Source organism: Poromitra crassiceps (assembly GCF_964638095.1).
Source record: "Poromitra crassiceps genome assembly, chromosome: 11".
Classification (NCBI taxonomy): Eukaryota; Metazoa; Chordata; class Actinopteri; order Beryciformes; family Melamphaidae; genus Poromitra; species Poromitra crassiceps.
The window spans coordinates 3,782,337-3,804,447 of record NC_139643.1 but is presented as its reverse complement, the minus strand read 5'-3'; the positions used below and the strand labels follow the sequence as shown (position 1 = coordinate 3,804,447).

General features: G+C 43.6%; 1 protein-coding gene across 1 annotated transcript in view; it reads right to left on the bottom strand.

Annotated features, from left to right (window-relative positions):
• LOC310785299 (atrial natriuretic peptide receptor 1-like) overlaps positions 1-5,618 on the bottom strand; it is a 122,303-nt gene extending 116,685 nt beyond the window's left edge. The window contains exons 1-5 of the mRNA XM_083646319.1: positions 5,506-5,618; positions 3,235-3,408; positions 1,640-1,787; positions 689-793; positions 81-288 (exon numbers count right to left, since the gene is read on the bottom strand). Coding sequence (XP_083502445.1) covers positions 81-288; positions 689-793; positions 1,640-1,787; positions 3,235-3,408; positions 5,506-5,600 — 730 coding nt within the window. The 5' untranslated portion in view covers positions 5,601-5,618. The remainder of the gene's footprint in view (positions 1-80; positions 289-688; positions 794-1,639; positions 1,788-3,234; positions 3,409-5,505) is intronic.
• Positions 5,619-22,111: the final 16,493 nt, after the last annotated feature.

Genomic DNA, 22,111 nt, shown 5'->3' with positions numbered 1-22,111 from the left:
AACAACCTAATGTAGCAGGTACACACACACAAACACACAAACACACAAACACACACACACACACACACACACACACTGACCTCTGCCTTGCTGGCTGATGTCGTGCACCAGGTCTGTGTAGCTGAGTTTGTCGGGTGCGATGACATGGTCGGTGATGCTAATGTTGCGGTCGCCCAGCAGCTTGTACAGCCCCTCCACGGCGAAGTAACACGGACGGTCGTCGTTGGTGTCCTTGTTGTCGCTGAAGATCAGCATGGCGTGCTTGTGCCAGTTGAAATGCTCATGGAGCTTGAAGTCAAGTCAAGTTTATTTGTATAGCCCTAATTCATAAGCATGTCTCAGAGGGCTTTGCAGAGAAGGTGTCTAGCTAAGCACTCACTATCAATAAACAGGATTGAACAATCTTAGATTACAATCTCATAATTAGAGAGAGAGGAGGGAGACATAGGGGGAGAGGGGGAGAGAGAGAGGAGAGAGTGTGGGCAGAGAAGTGAGTGAGAGAAGGGGGAGGGGGAGGTGGAGAAGAGAGGGAGCAGAACAAACAGGGTATACTGGTGCTGGTTGAAATCGGTACGGTTGAATTCAGTATCACGATAATCATAAGGGTAATTGTCGATACCAATCTACATCACAATATGGTTCATTGTTCATTCAGTAATCCAATTATATCATCATATATTATAATTACCTTCAAGCCGAACTCGCCCAGCTTCTTGTGGGTCGGGCCCGTATTGGTGACCGCTGCGTAGCTGTCGAACCCGATTGCCCGGGCACCGGCCGTCACCATCGGAACCTGTAACGAGTTTGCTCGTGTGATTAGGTCACAGGGTCACAGGTTAGAGTTAGGGTTCAGAGGAGGTGGTTGGGTTTAGGCATGGGGTCACAGGTTAGGGTTAGGGTTTGGTTATGGTCAAGGCTGTCGTAAAGTCATGACAAAGTGACGAGATGACCCAACGCGAGCCCAACACAAAAAAGCACGTAAGGCATGACATGATGACATGGCATGTTTCTAGTGAGTCCCGAGCATGACAGAGCCAGTATTGGGATTTCCCAAATATAGCACTCCCACAATATAGCTTTTTTCCCTTGCCGCACAAATTAGTGAAGCCACCGTGGTATTGAACGGTATTTAAAAAACTCTGATGATATGAAATAATATTGTTTCCTAAATAAACATTTTGAATCAATATATTTCTCTAGTAGTCTTCTATAGTCATTCTTTATTCCAATGTTGTCATTAAGAGGCCGACTTATATTATTTGGTTGACATTCAACAGGCATGCATGTCATTCTCGGTAAGGACGCTTTCGTTATTGAAACACAGACAACATGCAGACAACATGCACGCTCCTATCTATCTGCATTTTTCTGACAGTTATTATGAGCCAATACCTCATGGACATTGCCTTGATGAAAAAACAATGTAGGTAAAAGTAAGAACTGTCAGGACAAGTCGTACCAAGTCGTTACTGAAGAGACAAGCTACCAGAGACAGACTGGGAATGGCACTGAATCAACTTGTTGCTGTAAGTAACTCAGTCTCAGTATAAACAAGAAACACCACCCAGTGGATTCACCTGTCACTGCAGCCAAACAACGTTCCTAAAGCATCGTAGGCATAGTTGCAACTGTTACAAACCTCCCAGTGGGTGGTGAAGCGGGCGACGGGTGAGGAGGAGTAGTCGCAGCCGGGCCCGATGAAGGCCCAGGGGTCGTGGGCCAGCTTCAGGTCCACGGCCACTAGGGGGGCCATGGAGTCGGAGCAGAAGCCATCACGGTTCTCAGAGCTGCAAATCAAGTCAAGTTTATTTGTATAGCCCTAATTCACAAGCATGTCTCAGCAGACTTTACAGAGAGTGTGCCTATAGGTCTAGCTAAGCACTATCAAACAGAATTGAACAACTTGTAAAGCTTATAAAATAAACAAGCATAGCAAGAGAAGAGAGGAGAGAGAGAGAGAAGAGAGAGTGAGGAGAGGGAGAAGGGAGAAGAGAGGAGAGAGAGAGAGAGAGAGAAGAGAGTGAGGAGAGGGAGAGTGAGGAGAGGGAGAAGGGGAGGGAGACAGGAGAGAGTGAAGAGGGAGAAGGGAGAAGAGAGGAGAGAGAGGAGAGGGAGAAGAGAGGAGAGAGAGGAGAGGGGAGAAGAGAGGAGAGAGAGGAGAGGGAGAAGGGAGAGAGTGAGAAGAGACTAACGGCTCTTGCACACCATGAAATGCTCGGCGGCATGCCTCCTGTGAAAGCCTCTTTGACGCTGCATCTTGATAGGCTGTCTTTCTCTATTTCCGCATCTGATTGGTCCATTTCAACCTCGCGCCCCCTGCTGCAGGAACCGCCCAGCATTTCGCTGTCGCAGACTAGAGGCGGCTTGTCTCCGAGCGTCTTCACACTCGCGGGGCGGGACTAGGGCGGGACCTTTCGTTAAAGCTACCCAATGACAGCTCTTCCTACACATTTCCTCCTCCCACCCTTCTGTGTACATCTACCTGAAAACGTTTCTACAGGCTACAGCTCCAAGCTGGAAGCTGGTTTCCACGCCCACAAAACGCTGCATCACAGCGGAAAAGCGATTTTGCCATTGTAGGTGTGCAAGAGCCGTGAGGAGAGGGAGAAGAGAGTGAGGAGGGAGAAGAGAGGAGAGAGATAAGAGAGTGAGGAGAGGGAGAGTGAGGAGAGGGAGAAGAGAGGGAGGAGGGAGAAGAGAGGAGAGAGAGAGGAGAGGGAGAGTGAGGAGAGGGAGAAGAGAGGGAGGAGGGAGAAGAGAGGAGAGAGAGAAGAGAGTGAGGAGAGGGAGAGTGAGGAGAGGGAGAAGAGAGGGAGGAGGGAGAAGAGAGGAGAGAGAGAAGAGAGTGAGGAGAGGGAGAAGAGAGTGAGGAGGGAGAAGAGAGGAGAGAGAGAAGAGAGTGAGGAGAGGGAGAGTGAGGAGAGGGAGAAGAGAGGGAGGAGGGAGAAGAGAGGAGAGAGAGAACAGAGTGAGGAGAGGGAGAGTGAGGAGAGGGAGAAGGGGAGGGAGACAGGAGAGAGTGAAAAGGGAGAAGAGAGGAGAGGGAGAAGGGAGAAGAGAGGAGAGGGAGGAGAGGGAGAAGGGAGAGAGTGAGAAGAGAATGAGGAGAGGGAGAAGAGAATGAGGAGAGAGAAGAGAGTGAGGAGAGAGAAGGGAGAAGAGAGTGGAGAGACAAGAGAGAGTGAAGAGAGAGAGAAAAGAAGAACAAGAACCAGAAGCCACAGCCAGTCTAACCTGCCGTGCACCAGTTGGAGCTTGAGGCCGGGCAGCAGTGCCGCATCCCCGTTGACGCGCTCCAGCGCCCGGTACAGCGCTGGTGCCACGCGGGGCCACGCCCACGCGTAGTCCAGGTTGGTCAGGGGCAAGATGGCTGCCAGTGTCACGTTCTGGGGCTCCACTATGTCGTCACTGGTGGTCGATGAAAACGAAATAACAAAAACTAGATGTGAAAAAAACATTTCCGTTACATGAAAAAAAGAGGCTGAAACTGAAACTGTATTGTTTACAAAACTAACTATTGAGACTCATCTAACCTCACTGCTTTCCGCATAGTAATTTCAAAAATGTTGTACTGTAGATTAAGTCCTCCCTTTGAGTATGGGTCCTGTACAGTCATGAGTTTGACCCTATAAGGGGGTTTCCAGGGGGTCATAGTAAGCTTTATTGAGTTCTTTAAAGAAACTCTTGGGAATTTTAAAAGGGATACACTGAAATAGATAAATACATTTAGGGAGAATATTCATTTTGATAGTATTAATTCTGCCAATAAGTGACAATGGAAGATCCATCCATCTCTGAAGATCAGATTTAGTTGACCCCCCAATGATTTTGTATAATTATTTTTAAATATTTGTCCATTTGATTTACCAATGTGAATACCCAAATATTTAAAACCAATAGTACACCATTTCAATGGGTTAGTAAGCGATTTAATAGGTTAGTAAGCAAATATTGCTATTTTGGGGTAACCTCACTTTTAGTATAATTTAATGTATATCCTGAAACCGCACTGTACTCTTTCAAACATTGCAATAATGGTGAGGGTGGGTCTGCTATATATAACAAGAGGTCATAAGTGTAAAGGGGATGTTTTTTGTTCACTTGTACCAAATTTGACTCCAGAAATGGAGGAGTTTGATCGAATGGCGATGGCTAATGGTTCGATGGCAAGTGCAAAGAGCAAGGAGAGCTTGGGCAGCCTTGCTCGCAACATCTTGATAAGGAGAAAGTGTTAGAGAGAACATCATGTGTTGACATAATTAGCTTTCGGTGCATTAAAAAGTGTTTTAACACACTGAATAAATGTCTCCCCCAAGTCCATAAGTGTTCTGAAGAGAACGTTTGGTTCAATTCGATCAAATGCCTTATTTGCATCCATAGATATTATCAACATAGATTTTTAAAGTTTTTTAATCTAAAGCTTCTTTAATCATATTTGTAAGGGCAGTCAGTAACTCAGTGGCCTTATAATATATATATATATATTATAAGCCCATTATATATTATACTTATACTTATACTTATTATATTATACTTATACTGTACAATACTTTTTCTGACCTTTTTTAATCTTACTCCTGACAAATAGGCTACCCCATATTCCAAAAAGATTCAAATTAACACTGAAACTAATACAAACTTAACTCAAACTAAGCATTTTCAAAAAAATAAAAAATAAACTAAACTAGCAAACCCACTTTAACAACTCATCGACTTAAGTCCCACCCCTTTTTTGAGAACCTCAGTCAACTTTCCCCTTTCCTGCAAGTCTATGGGAGGACTGTTGAAACCATGAAACCAACCGGTTAAAACCACTTTGAACTCTAACTCCTCCTTCATACATTAAAGAACACATGAACCGGGTCTCATAGAGGGTCAGTGACGTATCAGACTGAAAACAAATATTGCCTGAGATGAAAGAGGGTTGAGAGGCGGACCATAGCATGTCGATGATTTGATTTGACAGTTCTGGGGACTGGAGTTGGCGTTGCCCAATCCTGGTGCTTGAATTCTGTGAATCCCACTCGGGGAAATCAATGGATCCCACTTGGACTTGGAGGGCGGAACGAGCTGGCACTGCTCCACGCAGTCTGCACGGCAAAATAATGTATTTTACGTATGTACGTTTTATGTATTTTATTTCAGCACTACCATTTAGGTGTTCCACTGCCAGGGGCCCTCATTAATGTTATTGGTTACACCTGTGTTTACCCTGCCTTGAGACACAAAATGGCTGCTGTGAAAAGGGTCTATTAAAAAATGTGGTCACCCGCAGGGGTGCTCTTCACACTTCCTGAAAGATTCAGTGCGATCGCAGGTAAGATAACATAGCTGTGCTGTACAATCTGCTCACTCAAATGCACGCACTCACTCACTCACTCACTCACTCACTCACTCACTCACTGAGACTTCACATTCATGTTATAGGATGGAAGTTGACCTAAGTTCTGCCGGTAGAATGAAGAGGGGCAGGACTTAGGAAAGGAAGTGAAAAAGTAGAATAACCTTGGGTCAGACGAATGGCTGGGGGAGGAGAAGGAGAGGAGAGCCACGGAGAAGAAGAAGATGAATGCTGAGGGGCGGGGCCACCTGGAGAGCATGGTGATGGAGGAACCGGAGCGGATCAACCCGGAGTGGACTGGGTTGAACTGAGACTGAAGCTGCTGAGGAACAGAGATTGTAAAAATACACACATTCTTTACTTAAAGTGATAATCGTGAAGATTTCCATGTAATAAATGTCTGTTAAATCACTATCTATCTAATAGTTAACACAATGGTGATTGAGCCTATGGCCCGTTGATGGAAGCCTTTGCATTTTCAATATTGCAGCCTATTATTAACATTATTTTATTTATTTATTCAAGAGGAACAATACTTAATGAACATTTTCATGTAAATAGATGGCAGATTATTGCCAGAGGCTAATCTGTCGTCCCTTGGACGACAGATGGATATTAATACAGTGCGCACTGTTCGTTTCCCCTTTTTCCTTTCTTTCATGCACCCTTTAGTGTTTCAATAATGAGAGACTAGAAGGAAAGTACGATAAACTTTAATGATAAACAAACAACACTTAGATTTGGCAAATGACTCCATGGTATGGTGACGCTCCTCTGAGCCAAGAGGAGGACGTCAGTGATTTATAGGATAGAGAACCCCCATAGGGAGTTCTACTGGAGTCATGACATTGGTGGTGTTCAGGGGAGGAGGAGGGGCGAAGCAGCAGCTACGCAGGAACAGCAGCTATATGGGTGAACAAACAGGGTGAGTTACAACTTGCAAGAGTCTTAAATAGAACTTCATTTAGGTGATTGGCCAACGGCCGAAGAGAGGGAAAGCATGGGAGACATTGATTGGACAGGGATAAAGAGGGCGTGCATATTTATGAATGGCTGATGTAACCTGAGGGCGTTGCTGCAGGGGAGAGAGAGATGAATGAAAAAGGAACCATGGATTAGTGAATGGGATGGATAAACAATCATTGACTAGTGAAGTAGTCTTCATTATTGAAAACAGTCTAAGACATTATTTAAAATCTTTCTTTCATGCACCCTTTAGTGTTTAAAATTGGGGAACACTTGAAAATCTCTCCTCTATGTAATATGGTTACTTGTGTTTTAAATGTTTTACCGTAGGCTCTATTCCTCTAATCAGAATGGATTCCTTTTATAATAAGAATGTTGTGGATTTATATAGCACCCTTCACAGAACCCAAGGTCGCTTCAATTTTAATTTAAATTGTGATGCTGCTCTGTAGTGTTTCTCGCAATTTTTCATTGTCTTATTTGTCTGATTTTATCCAGGTCATTGGTCATTATTTGCGTCAGTTAGTTGACGTTTTCAGATATTCTTCTGCGTGTGTAATGCTACTTTTGTGGGGGAACCTGGTGTTTCATATTTGTAATGGGCAATGCGAGCAAGGCTATTTAATTTGTTTAGCACATTACATACACATTGCAAATTAATGATACATAACGTTATCCTACGTTATGGGAGTCCTGGAATAGGTAGGCAGAACAGCAGGGGAATGGGAGGATTCAGCCCGCAGTTAGTATTATAATCACTTTTGGGCGCCTTGTTTCCCCGCTTGTTCATTTTTAGCGTTATTTATTGATGGGGTGAGTAGGACGCCACTTGTTACATCAACACTTCATTTGGGAGCATGTCATTATGTGGAACAATCGATTAGCCTGGCATCGATTGATTTGTTTTCAGCACCGAGATGGTGAACAGCTCCAGTTAAGATGCTTCTTAAGAGCCTTCTTTAGCACTGTCTTAAGAAGGGCATTAAGAACGCGTTTGGGAAACTCTTTTCTTAAGGCTCCGTGACCTCCGTCTTAACTGACCTCTTCTTTGGAGCCTTCTTAACTCCTTAAGAACGTTCTTATTTGGGAAACGCGGCCAATGTGACCATTGTTTTTGTCTGTCGTGCATTACAACTAAAGTAACTAGCCTGTTTTGAAAATGTGAGGAGTACAAAGTATTTAATTTTTTATTTGACCTTTATTTAAACTGGGGTGGCCCTTGAGAGCAAGCTCTCATGTCCAAGAGTGCCCTGTTACAGAAGAACAAGATACAAGTTACAAACAAGATAACGGCAAACAACAATAAAAACAGAGTACAGTAGTGATGCGGGGGTCACCCAGAACCCGCCAGGTCCCGTGGGCTGGCCAGCCCCGCAGGCGGTCTGGGTTGGCAAATTATGAAAATATTGCGGGTGCGGGCGGGGCAGGCTCAGAACGTGACAAAGCAACATTATTAAATAATTTAGAGCAGTGAAACACGCAGAGTAACCCTTTATTAAAACGTGAACTCTCTCACACACGTAGGCCTACACACAATCAGACAGGCAAAGCGATTCTGAAGCCCTCTCTATAGCCTACATGGAGTAAAGAAACGCTTCAATGAGGTAGCCTATGTGCTCTCAAAACAAACATTTTGGAAGGATTATTCGCTGTAATTATTATTTGAAGTATCCATAAAACTAATGCCACCGCAGATTTTCCGTTGTGGACTCGACTGTGATCTATTTGTCAACTTTACTGCAACGTGAGTAGGCTGTGACCAATTGAGAGCGCATGAGGTAATTAAAAGACATTTGGCCCCTATTCTCCCACAGGCCTTCGGCGCTAAAACGGGCCTTAAACGCAAAAAAACGTGCCTTGCGCCTGCCTCGGGAAGATATCAACATGGCTTTACGCTGGCAAATGCGCTTTAGGCGGAATGGGCGTGGCGCTCTCCCTGAATGGGCGAGAATGGGCGTGTCAGCCTTAAATGCCGGCCTAATGATATCTTCCCAACTGGCGTAAATTTAGCGCTTTGCACTTTTGAAAACCAGGCCTATTCAGTGCGCCAGTTGCGAGGAGCGCTCTTCTGCCTCTCCCCTGTCACCCTTCTCTGTCTCTCTCTGAAACCAGGCCTATTCAGTGCGCCAGTTGCGAGGAGCGCTCTTCTGCCTCTTCTCTGTCACCCTTCTCTCTCTCTCTCTGACTCCCTCGCTCAGACAGACACAACACACTTCCCATAGGAAAAATAAGTTGTAAGTTCACTGCCTGGCATGTCCCAGCATGCATTGTGGTACTCCATTTCGCTACTAAATAGCAACCAAATGAGCCGAAATATATATAAAGGTAGATCAAAAATAATGTGTAATGGTAACACAACCTGCAATTGTAGAACATTTCAATATTGGACCAAATAAAACATCAAAATGAAAACACCACCCTATGTGAAACATATATGTCCTCCATATATGTCCTCCTGGGCCTATATATATCCCTTGTCGATTTAACGTGATTTAGATAAGTGACAGCGGAACGCGCTTCTACTGTCATGTGCTATACTGTGATGTCCGCTCCAATAACTTGGCCGTACTTCACATTTAGTTTTACAATAAAAACACATTTATGCAATGACTTTACATAATGTAGGGTATATTTATGTGCATCATCCTTCCTGCAGCAGGTGAGAGAAAATGATATCTTTCTGGACAAACTTTCACCAATCTAATAGGCTATATTTTTCTAGCTGATGCATTTAGAACATTCTTTTCACTTTGATCTTGCTATAGTGTAGGGTATTTACATGCTTGCAGTATTTAAACTGCAGTTAGATTGGTTCGAGAAGCATAATAATATGGAATAATAGCCTATATATGGAGACAGACAGACTGGATGAAGGGAGGGGGGGGGGCAGAGCGCTTGGCTTTGTCTGGTTTTACCGGATTTGTCCAGGAATTGGAGCTTAAAAGGCAAGCGTGTGACTCTTTACTGCAATTCTCCAATGAGCGGACTATTTATAATTTTACGCTTAAAAGGCGTGGTTATAATGGTTGAGGCTGCATGTAGCGCCAATACCAAGATAGCAAGTGCGCTGGTCCACACCCACTAACTGCGCTAGGCGGCCTAGCGCTAGGCCTTAAACGCAGTTTCTACGCCGATTGCAACGATAGGGCCCAGCGAGTCTGAAGCCGTATGTGCAAGCCGTCTGCACCTGCTGCAAACGTGACCAATTGAGAGCGCATGAGGTAATTAAAAGAAATGGGGAAGAATAAGAACTGTTTCTGTAGCCTACCTCTCTACCTGGCTGCTACCTCCATTTGAAGACCTTGGATTAATTGAAGAAAGACCGATAACAGCTGAGTTTGTAACGAAGCAGAAAGAAATCAACGACATGAAAGAAGCCGCGCAACGCATCCAGAGCAGTACAACTGTTGTCGCGCAGGCACGTGAGTGTTTGTGTGTGGAGAGAGAGGGGGGGAGAGAGGCTGGCTCCAATGACGGGTTGGGTTGGGGCGGGCCTTAAAAAACCACTAGAGTACAGATATTTGTGTTAAAATTAGGGATGCACCGATTGCCATTTTCTTGGCCGATTCCGATTTCCGATTTTTGAATAGTCTGACTTGCCGATACCGATTTTTGCCGATTCCGATTTTTTTTTCTAAAAACAACAATTGACAGCTTACACAAACGTTTTTTTTTAACTTTGTTTAAAAATTAAGATTCATAGAACAATTCTTACATCTAATGGGGATCCAAATAAACAAATAAACAATTCTTATCATTTGCATGAAGTAGGACCTTCTCACTCAAACACTCAAAATAAAAGTGTTCCAGGTTAGGCTACTGGACAGAGCTTTTTTGTGCAAATACAATGAATACAAAAATTAAATTAAATCCAATAGCCTATATCCCACAGCTATCATGCATTTACTTTTCCAAAAGAAAACAGGTGCAACAGAACATCAAAATGATCCATGGACAAGGAGTTTATAGACTGGCTCCAGACCAGTCCTCTTGAGTAGAGGGGAAATGAGTTTATGAGTTACAGTAACGATCTTCAGTCTGAATATCAGGCGGAGTTTACACACAGTCCGAAGTTTGGTATGCGTATTTTTATCTGCCATCCGAAAAAATATCGTCACGCACAGAAAACGTTGCACACTTGTGAGTCCGATGCATTTTTATTATTATGTCCGTCGTTCTCATGTCGTTCTATTTGCAATACGAAACAAATAGTCTCTCCTGTATCCACGTCACGTTACAACATGACTTGACAGGCTGAGGCAGCAGCGCTGATGTGGAATGGAAAAGCAGGTCGGGGAATGGTTATCAAACTGGACACAATGCTCGCGTTCACCTCGCCAAGCCGGCTGTGCGCGGTGGCGGGTTGCTGGAGCACCGCTTCCCGGGGAGAGAGAGCAGAGAGAGAGGGGCCAGTGAGGTGAAGCGAGCCGCTCTGACTGGACTCCAGCCGAGCGGGACTCGGCCGCATCTCTGTCTCCACGGCTTATTTTCGACTTGCATGTGTGACAAACTGCGAGCTTTGTCTACTTCACTGACGGTGAAAAAAATCCACAACGAGGAAGTACTATGCTGGCGTGTGTGGTGTGGTGGCTGGGTGCCTGTCTCGGTGCTTTGGGGTGCGCGCACGTCATGTGAAAATCGGCTCACAGAATCGGCTATTTAGAGTGACCGGAACAGATCACCGATCGAGGCCGATCACGTGAAAATCGGCCATTTCCGGTCACGTGCCGATCGATCGGTGCATCCCTAGTTAAAATGCAAGGAGTAAAAGTAAAAAGTTGTCAGAAAAATAAATACTCAGTAAAGTACAGATACCTGAAAATCCTACTTAAGTACAGTAATACTTATTTAAAAAAGGTATTTGTACTTGGTTACTTCCCTGCGCAGCCCACCACAGCTTTTAGCTGTTTAATTAAAAGGAAAATGACGCTGGTGTATGGGAGTGAATGGAGAGCTTTCCCCCGTGATGGGCATGGCCTATTTCATGCAGTGTCTCTATACTGTAACATTGGGCTAGCACCTTTAAAAGCAATCTCAGCTGTATTTACACTGCAAAAAAATCTAAATTATTACATTCTCAAAGAGATTCACTCCTTTGTTCCAATTTTAAACCATTTTCAAAAATGTGTTTTCAGTCTATTCACAACCTACTCCCGATGTGTTTCCAAAATGTATTTCAGTTCAATTCCCAAATCCATCAGTATAGTATTAGGTCAGCCAATAACATCCACCCCACCTTCTTCAGGACAACATTTTGCCAATTGTCCATCAGATTCAGAGGTCCCCTCTGTTGGAACAGGTTACCATGGTTACCATCTCACATCAGAAACTGCACCAGCCTAAATTCTTTCCAGAAGCAATTCATTTCTTGCCAGGCCGGAGGCATTATGGATTCGGTTGTCCGTACGTACAGTACGTCCAACCCATGTTCGTTAACGCAATATCTGAAAAATGCCTTGATGGAATTTCATCAAATTTGCCTCAAATGTCGACTTGGACTCAAGGATGAACTGATTAGATTTGGGTGGTCAAAGGTCACAGTTCAAGGTCACTGCGACCTCACAAACGCCATTCCCAAGTTCGTTAAGGCGATATCTCAGGGAACGCCTTGACGGAATTTCTTCCAATTTGCCTCAAACGTCGACTTGCACGCAAGGATGAACTGATTAGATTTTGGTGATCAAAGGTCAAGGTCACTGTCACCTCTCGAACGCCATTTTCAAGCTCGTTAACGCGATAGCTCAAGAACGCCTTGATGGAATTTCTTTGAATTTGCCTCAAACGTCCACTTGGACTCAAGGATAAACTGATTAGATTTTGGTGGTCAAAGGTGAGACAAATTTGATTAAATTCCATCAAGGCGTTCCTCAGATATTGCGTTAACGAACATTGGACAGACGGATGGACGGACGGACGTACAGACGTACGGATGGACAACCCGAAACCATAATGCCTCCAGACTGGCTATCGGCGGCGGAGGCATAAAAACAGGTAGACCCAAATAAAATGTTGGCAAGATGAAAGAGGCCAACAAGAGCTAAATACACAATGTACTGTACATGTGCATAACAAGTTTGTGTCACAAATAGGCCTGCAACATTAACCTGAGTCAGCGCAGTAACTTGAAGTTACTTGGATTAGTAACTGTAATCCTATTACTGTTTTGGAATTTGTAATCCGTTAGGTTACACTACTCGCTATGTAATATAATATCACATTAAATTAATTAGTAATATATTAACGCCCAACACTGGTGGCTATGGGATAGCAGCTGTTAGTTCAAAACCTCAAAGACCAAAGAGCCAACATATTTCATATGGTTTCGTTTTCAGTGGAATGTCCCTTTAGTGCGTGCTGTGGCCTGCTCAGGAGGCGGGGCAGCTGATTGACAGGTGATTTACGGAGTGGCTGATTGGCCGAACCCTCGGGGACTCTGTCTCAGTTCAGTGAGCTGTGGCTCTAATGGTCCTTTTTTAACCATTCTTTACACACCACACCACACACACACACCCCGAACAGGCGCCTGACCGACCAGAGGAGGCGCTAGTGCAGTGACCAGGACTCATATCCCACCGGCTACCCCCCCCTCCCCCTCAGACACGGCCAATTGTGTCTGTAGGGATGTCTGACCAAGCCGGAAGTACCGCTGGCCACACTGATCCGCGGTGTCTGTACATCTATCCATTTTATAATTCTGGCCATTTTCTGATGGATCAGTGCGGCCACGGCCTTACACTACTCAGACTCCCCCACCTCAACACTTCCTGTTTCCATTTAAAATTAAAAGCCGCCTTGCGATTCTTTGGACAGAATCCCATCATTTGTTAACACAAGGCTTTTATTGTGAAATATTTGCAGGACTGTGTTGTAGAAAATTCAGTGGCTTGCATGGCTGAGTGGCTTTTATTATTATATTATGCTAAGAAGTTAAAGGAACATCAGGTGAAGGGCAGCATTTTTCCGGTGTTCTCTCTCTCTCTCTCTCTCTCTCTCTCTCTCTCTCTCTCTCTCTCTCTCTCTCTCTCTCTGAGTGAATGGTGGGGAGTGCGGGGAGCTCTGGTGAGAGTGTGTTTTAAACACTGTCAAACTGTGAATTTTCAAACTCTTTTCGCTCTTTTTTATTCTTCTGTCACTGTTTATGTAGGCTAGTTGTTGTGGTGTTATTTGGTGAAGTAGGGTTTGGTGGAGGGCTTTTTGTTTGTTTGTGTAGGCAGCATAGATTGTATAATAGAACTGGATAATGTCAGCGTGACGTCACCCATTGGGTTTTGATGGAACAAAATGAGGCTTGAATCGCCCGCTTCCTGCTCATCGTTGATTGGTTGAATGGATTAACTTTACACGGAAGTACGGGGAGAGAGGGCTGTTAAAACACTAGTAGAAGAAGAAGAAGGAGGAGGGGGCGGCTGCCCCTAGCGGCTGCCGGGGGAGTTTCCGAATTTGTCTCACAGGCTTGAACGACTGCCATCTTGTTGTTCGCTTCTGTTTGCTAGCTTGCTCGCTGGCTGGCTGGTTGCAGTGGTGAAATGGTCCAGGACAACAAATATAATAACTTTTAGTCCGAAGGTATGGGCGAGTAGGAGTCCAGCCAGCCGACCACCGTCTTGTCCGGGGCCTGGCCAAGAGACCATGGTGTGGTGTGATCCTGGTGCATTGTGCCTGGTGTGAGTCTCCAGCCTGCTAGCTGCTGCTAACCCTCCACAAGGTAAACTGCTATTATACTTATCTCTGGGCAAACTCTAAAATTTATAACTGAGGTGGATTTGGTCGCGCACTTGGTGCTCTGCTATGTTGGACTCGTTGGACTGTTTGAGTGATGCTCATGTTTGTAAGCTAACGCTAGCTCGATTAGCATCGTGTGCTAACGTGTGAGCACCGTTATAGCCTACTTTAACTGAAATTTGGTGGCGTTATGTTATAGTAATTAATATAACACGGTGTCGTTTGTTTCTTCAAGGGATGGCCGTCGGAGTACCATGGTGGAGCAGGAACAGCACAACAGAACAGAGGCACATTGTCCCTTGGTCAAATTATTTGTGAAAATGAATGCTACGTTTTGATTCCCATGTGCATATTACTGTGAGAATATTGCTGATCATCAGTTGTTCAACCTAAGATATTGCAATAACATAAGCTAAATGCTGACAGATTTGAGACTTTTGATATATTTACTTTGAACCATTTGGTATGTATCTGCCAGTGTGTTTTTGTCAATAAACATTGCCAACAAAGAACCTTGTTGTGTAGGCTATGTGCTAATTAAATCATGTACCCGAATGTACCGCAAATCTCATAGAACAAGCCCATTATAGTTGTCTGGTCAGAGCAGGCAGGTTGTTAATAAGATGTGATATAAAGATATTTGATGTCGAGTGAACCAGCTTCGACCAAATGACCAGGAAGAAGAATGAAGATGGAGAACCAACCGACTGCTTCAAATCAACGAATGATTTATATTTATTGAAATATGGTTAGCTGTAACAATTCGACATAAACAAAGGCTACACCATGCAACATATATTTTGATATCATTCAAACTTAAAGAATGGTTAATTTTCCACCATGGTAGGCTGTACTGCTGTGAAATGGTTACCTATATTTGTATCAAGTGTTGCTTGGTAGAGCGCCTAATTTACCAGTAGACATATTAGTGCAAGACCTTAGGCTATGTTGAGTTCTATCGATCTGATAAAGTATGTTTTAAAATAAGGATAACAAATTGCTGAGCTTGGCGGATGCCTCAAGACAAGTATGTATCATTTTTAAATGTCCAATACCATACAGAAAAGCAAATTGAACAAACGACCAACAGCATTCATGTCTGCAAAAACTTGTGATGTTATGTCACGTTGACATATAACCTTATGACGCTTACTGTATAACATGGACAGACCATTTAACGTTAGGCTACTTTACATACCGTTAGATAACGTTAAATGGTCCGCCATGTTATGAGCGTCACGTTACATGTATGCCATCTATACAGTTACGTGTGTCTACTAACATTATTAAAATATCATAAAGTAGCGCTATTTTCTGATAATTTGCTAAAGTATGACTTGCTATCTGCTAGCCATACTAGCCTTGTTTTGCTAGGTTTTCTTATTCGTGTACTTTCCGCAGACTAGATGCCTTTGCGGCACATTGCTGCCTCTAACGGGCGGAAGTATTACTGTTTCCCAATATCCAAAGTATATCGCCTATTTTCCTCGGAATGGGGCTATAATTAAAAAAACTGGGGCCTTGAGAGCATGAAAAATACTTGAAATTGTTTTTTCAGACCATAAACTCATTTGTAAAGTGTTTATTTAAGACAGAGACCGAGAGAGAAGTTGGCTCGTTTCACATAGAGTTGAATGGACGTTCAGGGATGATGTTACACAAGCTGCGCCCCCCACTGGCCATTTGAGAGTATGGCAACTTCCGCATTGGCCTCAAAAAGAGACTGGCTGTAATGGGGACTGGTAGGCAGCTTGCTGCAGCTGCCAGCAAGGCTGGTCAGCATGGCTGCAAGTGATTATCACAAACTAACACGCCGACATGCCATCAGGTTTTCTCCGGCTGTTGGCTGTACTATTGAAGAGTGCAGTCTAGCTGTAGGTGAGGTGGTTGGATATGAAAGTGTTAAATCTGCATCTAGAATGAACAGCGCTGTTGTGATTTTCCTTGACAGTACAGACAAGGTGAATCAATTACTTGAAGCTGGAGTTGTGATCAGAGGTACGTTTACCCCCGTATTCTCACTAAATTCTCCTGCCAAAAAGATAACTATTTCAAATGTGCCCCCATTTCTGAAAAATGAGCTTCTGGAGAAAGAGCTGGCGAGGTATGGAAAGTTAGTGTCCGCAATCAAAATGATTCCTATCAGCAGCAAATCTCCTCATCTCAAGCATGTTGTGTCTTTTAGGAGACATGTTTTCATGGTCCTTAAAAATAGTGAGGAGCTGAATTTGGTGTTCAAGTTCAAAGTTGATGATTTTGACTACACTGTGCATGTAACCTCGGAAATGCGATGTTTGCGGTGTGGGGTTTTGGGTCACATAGCTCGTTTGTGCCCAGAGAGAGCTGGCGCTGCTGGACCTGCTGCTGCTGCGGGGCCACCCGGGCCTGCTGCTGGGACTGATGCTGCACCTGGGCCACGGCCTGACGGGGCTGGTGCGGATCAGTCCACACCCACCACGGATCGTCCGTCTACCTCTGCCGGTGGGGCTGGACAGCCAAGCGCAGGTACCAGCAGCGCAGGTACCAGCGGGGCAGGTCCCAGCAGGGCGGCCTCTCTACCAAATGGATCACGGGAGGAGGAGGAGGAAAAAGGTGATGATTACAGTGATCATGACAGTGATGTTGGAGACTTGGAAAGTTTAACAAGTCAGCATGATGATCAGGAAAAAGATGCAGTAATTGGTCACACAGCTACTAGAGTGGCAGAGTCAGTTTTGGGTGAAGATGAAATGATTCAGGATGAAATGTCTAAAGGGGCGTCAAAAAGGAAAATTCTAGACAACAAATCAAACAGTGAGAAAGCTAATAAAGTGTCAAAAAGGACTCAGCAGTCTTCCTCACAGGTGCAGGATAGTGCAATGACCACACAGGAAAATGAAAATGATCCACCTGACATAGTAGATGTAGAGAGTGTATGCTCACAAGTGGATGTAGGGAGTGTATACTCTTTCACTAGAATTGGAAGTTTTCTAATAGAAACAAAAAACAAAAAAGCTGTTGATATTCAGGATTTTTTCCCAGATTTAAAACTGTTGATTAAATCAGTCAAATTCTTCATGAAAAATTCACTAGGCTCACATGAAGCCTTTACTAAGCAAGAAGGTTATCGTCTCAAGAATATCATGACTAAGATCAACAAAGGACAACATGATTGTTAGGCTTGTTCTTTTCCTCCTTTTTTCCATGCTTTTCTCTTTCTTGTTTACATCTAGCTTTATACTTAACATGTGTGAAATCAAACTAGGTTCTTTAAACATTAATGGGGCCAGAGAGGATGTTAAGAGGGCTTCTCTTTTCAATTTGATTAAGGCCAAGAAGCTAAATGTTATTTTTTTACAAGAGACACATAGTACAGTTGACAATGAACCTGCATGGAAGAAGGAATGGGATGGGGAGGTTTTCCTTAGCCATAAGAGCAGTAACAGTGGTGGAGTTGGTATTTTGTTTTCTCGAGACTTTTTACCCATTTCTTGTGTTACAGAAGAAGTTGTTGAAGGTCGTTTGTTAAAAATACAAGCTGTGTTCGAAAATATAAAAATGACTTTTATTAATGTATATGCGCCAACTGTGGGCACAGAAAGGTGTGTTTTTTTAAACACTTTGAACACTGTTATTAATGATTGTAGTGGGGAAGGATACATGTTACTGGCTGGTGACTTTAACTGTACTGCAAATGCAGCTCTAGACAGAAATCATCCTGAACCACATGGAGCCTCTAAGAATTGTCTTGTTAAGGTAATTGAAACAAATGAGTTATGTGATGCTTGGAGGTTTTTTTATCCCATTCAGCGTCAATATACATGGGCTCATGCTAATGATAACTCTTTATCCATGGCTCGGCTTGACAGGATTTACTGTTTTAAATATCAGGCCAATATACTTAAGAGTTGTTCAATACACCCAGTAGGTATTTCAGATCATTCTCTTGTACAGGTGTCCATTTTTGTTAAAAATATCAAATGTAATAGTGCATATTGGCACTTTAATGTGACTCTGCTTTCTGATAATGCTTTTAAAGATGCTGTTAGTTATTTTTGGAGTAATTATACAAAGACAAAATCGAAATACACTTCTTTACAACAGTGGTGGAATATAGGCAAAGGCAAAATAAAACATCTCTGCCAACAGTATACTCTCAATGTTACAAGGGACATGACCAAGTCTATGAAAGCTTTGGAGAAAGAAATAGTGGAGTTGCAAGATTTAGCAGACTCCACAGGAGAAGGAGAACATTTCAGAGTTCTCAAAAACAAAAGGTCAGCTCTGGCAGATTTGCTGGGTTTTTCTGCTCAAGGTGCTTTGGTTCGTTCCCGTTTCCAGAATGTTGCTAAAATGGATGCTCCCTCTCATTTCTTCTTCGGCCTAGAACGAAAGAATGGACAAAAAAGACTCATGCATTCCTTGCGGTCCAGCAATGGGCAGTTGTTGCAGGAGTCTGGAGAGATTCGCAGATGTGCAGTCGACTTCTACGAGGAGCTCTTCAAGAAGGAGTTCCAGGAGAGACCAGAAGTGGCGCAGTCTTTCTATGAGGGTCTACCAAAGGTTTCTAAGGAGGTCAATGAAGAGCTGGATGCACCGATCTCTGCTGAAGAGCTGTATGCTGCGCTGCAGAGTCTAGAGAGCGGTAAGGCACCAGGCATTGATGGCCTCCCTGCAGACTTTTATAAGGCGTTCTGGCCTGTAATTGGTCAGGATCTGTTGACCGTTCTCAGAGACAGCCTTAAAAAAGGACAGTTACCTTTGAGTTGCAGGAGAGCAGTCCTCACTCTTCTTCCCAAGAAAGGAGATCTACAAGAAATAAAGAACTGGCGGCCAGTAGCACTGCTCTGCACTGACTATAAACTTTTGTCCAAGGTTATAGCCATGAGACTGAGACATGTAATGGAGGACGTCATTCACATCGACCAGACCTATTGTATACCTGGTAGGCTGATATCTGACAACATTATATTAATTCGTGATATTTTGGACCTCTCCAAATCTTTGGGTTATGAGCTTGGTCTGGTTTCAATTGATCAGGAAAAGGCTTTTGACAGAGTTGAACATCAGTACTTATGGCAGACACTGGAAGCGTTTGGGTTCAGCTCTGGTCTCATAGCCAAGATACAGGTCTTGTACAGTAACATTGAGAGTTTACTAAAAATTTACGGTGGTTTAAGTGCTCCTTTTAAAGTTCAGAGGGGAGTGAGACAAGGTTGCTCCCTATCTGGCATGCTGTATTCTCTAGCCATAGAACCACTCTTGCATAAATTGAGATTGCACCTTTCAGGTGTAATTTTCCCTGATTGTGACCAAGTTTTTAAATTGTCTGCTTACGCTGATGATGTTGTCATACTGGTTAAAAATCAAAATGATATTAACGTCCTTGTTGAAACTGTTAATGCTTTTGGTGCAATATCCTCTGCTAGGGTTAATTGGGGGAAAAGTGAAGGCCTAGCAATTGGTGATAACATGCCCAGGAAGGTTAATTTGCCTGGAGGATTAATTTGGAACAAGGGTGGTTTTAAATATCTTGGTGTTTATCTTGGTAACGATTCTTTTCTGTGCAAAAATTGGGAGAATGTTCTGCAGAAGGTTGAAGGACGTCTCAAGAAATGGAAATGGATTCTGCCAAATATGTCTTTCAGAGGCTGCATATTAGTGATCAACAACTTGGTGTCTTCCATGTTATGGCATCGACTAGCATGTGTGGACCCCCCAGCATGTCTGTTGGCTAAGATACAGGCAGTGTTGGTGGATTTCTTCTGGGACCGTCTGCACTGGGTCCCGCAAAGTGTGCTGTTCCTGCCAAAAGAGGAGGGAGGACAGGGGCTCGTTCACCTGCCCAGCAGGGGTGCTGCTTTCCGACTCCAGTTCATCCAGAGGCTCCTCGTCGGGCCTGTAGACCTCGTCTGGAGACCCATAGCCCAAGCTATACTGAGCCGAGGTGGGAAATTGGGTCTCGCTGAACCTTTGTTTCTGATGGATCTGAGTGCTTACAAACTGTGCAATCTTCCTAAGTTTTATTATGTATTGTTCACTGTATGGGAGATGTTCCACAAACAGAGACCGACAAACTGTGTTTCCCTGTCTTGGCTTTTGAAAGAACCAGTTGTGCACGGCACCCGTTTTAACGTAGAGCGTGCGGCGGGACCCTCTGTGCAGCGGTGTTTTTGCTCAGTGGGAGTCGTCACATTGAGACACGTGGTCGAACTATGTGGACCTTATCTGGACAATGCTACAGATCTGGCATCTCGGCTGGGTATTAGATCTGTCAGGGTCATAGACCATCTGCTCAATATCTGGAAGGGTGAGCTGACACAGGCTGAGCTCTCCTTGTTAAATGAATACTGTGATGGACACTGTCAGCCAAATGCGGATGATCCTTTCCCTGTACTAACACTTTTTCCAGATTTCAAGGACTGTACTGGTCGGCTGTTGGAGTCCAATGAGGTTCCAGCAAAGTCTGGGGAGACTCCAGTATAATCCACTGAAGTTACTATAAACACATTGGATGGTATAGGAGGTAAAACTATGTACAAATTGTTGGTGAAGGTTTTAAATAAGAACAAATTAAATGGCCGGGATGACACTCCTTGGAGAACTCATCTCGGGCTTGAAAATAAGGTCAAACCTGTGTGGAGAGCACTATATAAACCACCGTTAACAAAAAGGGCTGGTGATTTGCAATGGAGAATTCTGCATGGTATTGTGGCTGTCAATGCTTTTGTTTCTGTTATTAACCCCACTGTAAGTGATAATTGTCCTTTCTGCTCACAAAGAGAAACGGTTTATCATTGTTTTTCAGACTGTGGTAGACTGAGTCCTCTGTTTCAGATGCTAGAGCAGATGTTCAGGAGTTTTGGGGAATTTTTTTCTAAACAGATGTTCATCCTAGGATACAGATACAGTCAAAACAAAAGAGTGAAGTGTCAATTGTTTAACTTCATTTTGGGTCAAGCAAAGATGGCTATCTATTTTAGCAGAAGGAATAAAGTAGAAGGTTCTTTGGACTTTCATGTAAAAACAATTTTTGTCAGAATGGTCAAAGCCAGGTTGAAAGTGGATTATAATTTCTACAGTATTACAAATAATCTGGAAGAATTTATGAATATATGGTGTCTTGATGATGTTTTATGCTCAGTTATGGAAGATGGGCTGATGTTTGGGCTGTTTTTGAGCTGATTTATGTCTGTACTGTTTGTTACCGTATATGCTTCTTGAAAATGGCATCATAGAAATGAATTGATTGTTTGAGCAATAAAGATGTTTTGAAATTCAAAAAAAAAAAAATCTCTCTCTCTCTCTCTACTCATTTCTAAGTGAGGGGAATCTTGAACTTGAAGCAAGTGTGGCAAGATAAACTCACAGCACTTGTGAATTCACACAGATCTGCTTATAGACCCTTTTCACAGCAACCGTTTTGAGGTGGGAAAGCAGGAAGTAAAGCCGGTGTAACCAATGACATTAATGAGGGCCCAAATGGTATTGGTTACAGCTGCTTTAATTCCTACTTTACCACCTCAAAATAGTTGCTGTGAGAAGGTTCTATACAGTTGGTTTGGTGTCAATCTTCTTTAGTTAAAATTGGCTAAGTGGGTGGCGGTCTGTCTGTCTGTGGCGGCGGTGTGGCTCAGTCATGCTCGTGATGTCATGAGTGATGATGCTCATCAGTGATGATGATGTCATCAGTGACGTCACTTGAGCAATTGTGATGTCATCAGTGCACTTGGCAAATTGTGATGTCATCTAAAGGATGCCAACTGCCATAAAAGAAGAAGTAGAAGGTGTCTGTCTGTCTGTGGTGGGTGTGGCTCAGTCACGATTGGGATGTCGTCAGTAGTTGGGTTTCCATCTACCTGTTTTTATGCAAAATTTCAAATTGCGCATTAAAATCCTGAGTGGAAACACACGCTTGAGGGAGGTGGAAAAGTAGTGTGTATCGATAAAAGGAAATGCGATAAATGCAATGGAAACAGCTATAGCGAATCTCTAACCAAACTCCATTAAAAAACATGCAGTTTTAACGGAGGAAGACAGCAGGATAACAGGTGACTCACATCAAGAATTTACATTTTATTCACTTACAGTAACCTGTCCGTG